Source organism: Notothenia coriiceps, unplaced genomic scaffold, assembly GCF_000735185.1.
Source record: "Notothenia coriiceps isolate Sejong01 unplaced genomic scaffold, NC01 NC01_scaffold00028607, whole genome shotgun sequence".
Lineage (NCBI taxonomy): Eukaryota > Metazoa > Chordata > Actinopteri > Perciformes > Nototheniidae > Notothenia > Notothenia coriiceps.
This window is the reverse complement of record NW_011361308.1, coordinates 1-4,378: the sequence shown is the minus strand read 5'-3', so window position 1 is coordinate 4,378 and position 4,378 is coordinate 1. Positions and strand designations below refer to the sequence as shown.

Sequence of the window (4,378 nt, the reverse complement as noted above, 5' to 3'; positions counted from 1 at the left end):
TAATTATAAACGATGTGTTGGATGTGCAGCTGGGATAAGTAATAAGGGAGCTCGGAGTGATTTTAGGTGCAGTAATATTACTAATAGGTTAGCATTCGCTCGGGGCTAATCCAGAGGCTCACTGTTAGCATTGTGGGGCCTAAGAGGATAACAGAGTATGTTTTTTAATTTTTAATTTTTTCACAACAGTTGTATTTGGACGACATGAATACCTATAGTGATAATTCAAAGTAATACAATTATTTTTACAGTGAAAAAGGTCAAATGGAACCGATGGTTCCCAAATTACCCAGAGGTGAGTCCGCCTGGACTTTATTTTTCTAAACCTCTCTAAAAAGGTCAAATTTCACTTGTTTTGCATCAATCTTGATACAGGGTACTTATTATATGTTATAGTTTGGATTCCTAAAGCTTTTAGTCTACTATCCCATCATTCAAGGGTGGTTTTCACTATAAGTAATGTTTTTTCTTTTGGCGGACATTATAATTTACATGTTTTTACTATGTTCCGTCTGAATTTACTTTAAAATAAAAACATCTATATTGATTCTGACACTTCTACATCCAACTCACAGATGTAACCTTGCTTTGAGAGAAAAGATTATTAATGTACCCCTTTTAGAACTGAAGATATAGTCTTTGCTGTGTTCGTGGCATTTTGGAGCCTGAAACCTGAAAAACAGGCTCAGGGCTTAAGAGGTTGATGGTAACTAAGAAGATTTTTTTCTTTAAATTGAAGTTAAATGCATCTGATGCACTTTGAGGGCAACATTGGGATACATCTCTCAACACTCATATGAAACAGAACTAATCAAAAAACATTAGAATATGCTCACAACCAATAACAAATATTTAATAAACTCCTCTCTCCTATCTTACCTAGTCTGCATTCTTTCTTGTTATTTATGCATATTTTACTAATCACTCCCCTTCAAACTGTGTTTTGAATCTTTTACTGACCTATAGTACACATTGGAATGATTTCTTAACTTATTTTGTACAACTATATTAAATAGATGCAAATATTTGTTTACATAGATGATCAAATCGTTTGAGACCCACTGAGATAACTTAGACTAAAGTTTACAATCTAATCACTCAGCGAGTCCTTTACCTCACCTAAACTGACGTTATCTCAGCCTTTCAGTCTGACAGGAGAGGACTCTCCCTCTCCTTATTGTTAAAACAGCTTCTAATCTCCGTTAGCTCTGAGCTAGCAACAGATGCTAACAACAACCCCGTAACTGGTGCTGTGTTTATATCTAGTTCCTGTTGCTTCTAAAACACCTGACTTTCCCTACGGGGATATATTAAGGTTTATCTTATCTTAATGCGTTCCACAGGCTGGAATCTTGTGTAGCAATTAATTAACGGTGTCTTTTCATATGTCCCTTAACAGGAGGAGTTTGTTTGTGAACCACCAATGATTACTCGTCACACCTCTAAGATGTTTGTGATGGAGGGTCAGGAGGTCAGCCTACGCTGTAAGTCCATCGGCGATCCTGAGCCTTCAACACACTGGGTCAGTCCTGATGGAAAGCTTATAGGCAACACGTCCAGAACCATCTGCTATGAGAATGGCTCGCTGGACATCCTCAAAGCCTCAGTGAAGGTAGATGCATGCTATAATTCTCATGGAATTAGTATATGCTGATATATTCTAAACTGTTGGCCTATTTTCTATGCATTGCTGTTTAATTGAAAGATACCAAAATATGTTGCAGCTCATAATCATTTACTGTGTACTGTTTGGTGTGTAAAGACTAGTCAGCTTATTATATTCATTTTATGAAGAACATTTGAAAAAAAATAATGTTGCCTTGAATGCTGTTGAGAGTTTAGAAAAACATTGTTTTGTGAGTATACGCATGTTTCCAAATCAATAAGAAATTATTAACTTTGTAATTGTTTTTGACAGTTATTAATGCTTAATGAAATTTAAGAACTAAGATACATAATAGCTTGAAATAGGAGACATGGAATGTATTTACCATTTGGAAGGGGAGTAGCTCTGTATGTAAGGATTTGGCTTGGTTCAAGAGGGTTGCCTGTTCAAGTACAGGTAGAATGTTACCTGAGAGGCTTCTCAATACTCTAATTTCCCCTCCTCGACTTCTCGGTCCTCCGGTAGTGACCCGGAAATGGATTTCAGCGCGCCATGTTGAAGGACATCTAATTTCTCTAAATGCACATCGAGGACCGAGCATCGAGCATCGAGGAGGCTCTCTGGAGGAGCTATAACCGAGGAGAGAGGAGAGAGGAGTCTCTCTGGAGGAGCTCTAACCGAGGATAAACTGATAGTTCCTCCACGGCTCCTCCGCGGATGCATTTCCGGGAACGGTGGAGGCGTGACGCACGGCCGGACTTATCGCAGCCAATGACAGCTCTGCATGCATCCCCTTGATATTATTTTAGTAACTGCTTTCATCGCGACGCGATGTTTACAGTGAGAACAGCTGTGAGGTCCGTGCAGAAAGCAGAGCAGTGTGTATAATATATATCACTCAGTATAACAGGCCTACATTACTCTCTGTATTTGTATGCTGTAGTTTAGTAGATATCTACAAACAAAGAGTGGATATTTTTATGTACCACAGTGTGTAGGTGTGTGTGTGGTACAGTGCGAAGATGCAGCGGACAGACGGGTCTCAATTGGTTTGGTGTCCTATGCTTACTTTTAATACTTGTAAATACAACTTTTGGCCCGTAATTTCAATTCCCCATTTCAGCGACCAGAGAGAGGGGGGCATATATCCAGTCTCTGATTGTGTTACGTTATTATGAGTGCTCTCATACTTGTTTGATTCTGAAATTGTATATATTTATATAAATATATGTAGAATAGAATATAATCGTTTAATGTCATTATACATGTACAATGAGCTAATAATAACTTCTCCCTTTCAAGGGTGCCATCAAAACAAAAAAACCATCACAACATAAGACAACAAATACACACAGCATACATACTTAGGAATAAGGAATAAAGTGCAGTAATTATTTCCCGGAGTATACAAATAAAATCTGTAATGTAATACATAATAATAATAGTATGTATTTATAATAATAATGTACAGAGTCACATTTATGATGATTAAGAGGTATGATTTCAGGTGTTAAGAACAATGGTGGCTCTTGGGAAAAAACTGTCTTTGAGTCTGTTTGTTTTGGATTGTATACACCTGTCGAGGCTGCATGAGGGCAGCAGGTAGAACAGGTGAAAGCTGTGTGTTATATGTCCGCATCTGCAGCCTGTTATTGTCTCATTATACCGCACTGTCAATTAATTAGAAGTAAATATATAAGTCGTCATGAACACATCTGTCCATCAGTGCTGCTGTGCCTCCTGTCATATTTAATGGACGTCTCTTTAAAATGACCGCTCAGAGGAGAGGAGTTCTAATTTCTCTAACCGCCTGCTGCTTCCCCTCCTCTCTCCTCGGTTCCCCTCCTCAGTCCTCCGCTCGCATCTCCTGTGGGCGGGACTAAGTCTCAAGGATAGGAGTCGAGGAGGGGAAATTAGATTATTGAGAAGCCTCTCTGGAGACCAACCATTTCGCCTCCTGCCTTCTAATGCTAGGATGGGTGAGATGCAGAGTCTTAATTGTACTTTTTGCAGTGCTTTTTATGTGTCGTAAATTAAAATTAGATTTGATTCAAATCCTCCATAATTACATAACACCTCTATACATATATGTATAGGATTAAAGTTCAACAACCAGAACTGCAGCTTAGTGTTGGCATTTAGGAGGAAATTCAAATAAAATGAAGAAATAATTGCCATGATAATTTTTCTAAGACACGCTTTTATTTCATCTGTAAAAGCAAGGGGGGAAATGTTTGTTTTAGTAATACACTATTTGGCTACATGAGGCTGAATTCCCATAAAAGCAAATACTGTATAAACTTTCCGGCCTTTTCTTTTTTTCAAATATTTTTAGGATTCTGGAAAGTTCACATGCATAGCATCCAATGCGGCGGGGGAAGCCACTGCTCCTGTTGAGTTAGTGGTCAACCCCTCACCACACTTTGACCCTAAATTGGACCCTGACCCGGGGCCTTCAGACATCCCCACATCTATCAAGTCTAACGCAAGCGGGGGTCAGGCGCGTTCCGACCTGCAGAGGGTCAGTGTGTCTGATCTTACGTCCAGTTCTGCCACCATCAGATGGCCACCACAGAACCACATACCCGGAGTCCGCATGTACCAGATCCAGTACAACAGCTCTACTGATGATATCCTGATATATAGGTGAGTGTGGCTGCTTTGGGTTGGATCGATAATGTGTCTGATTTAACTTTTGTCCTGTGACAGGACATAACTGAAAGCAAAAGCTTTCTCCTGCATCTTCAAATCAATTGTTTGGAGACAGTAAGA

At 39.2% G+C, this 4,378-nt stretch overlaps 1 protein-coding gene across 1 annotated transcript; it reads left to right on the top strand.

The window, feature by feature from the left end:
• Positions 1-1,399: 1,399 nt before the first annotated feature.
• LOC104958290 (leucine-rich repeat and fibronectin type III domain-containing protein 1-like protein) lies at positions 1,400-4,252 on the top strand (the record flags this gene model as incomplete). The annotated part of the gene is made up of 2 exons (XM_010786008.1): positions 1,400-1,612; positions 3,942-4,252. Coding segments are annotated over 2 exons (524 nt in total), but the record flags the coding sequence as incomplete, so codon positions are not given.
• Positions 4,253-4,378: the final 126 nt, after the last annotated feature.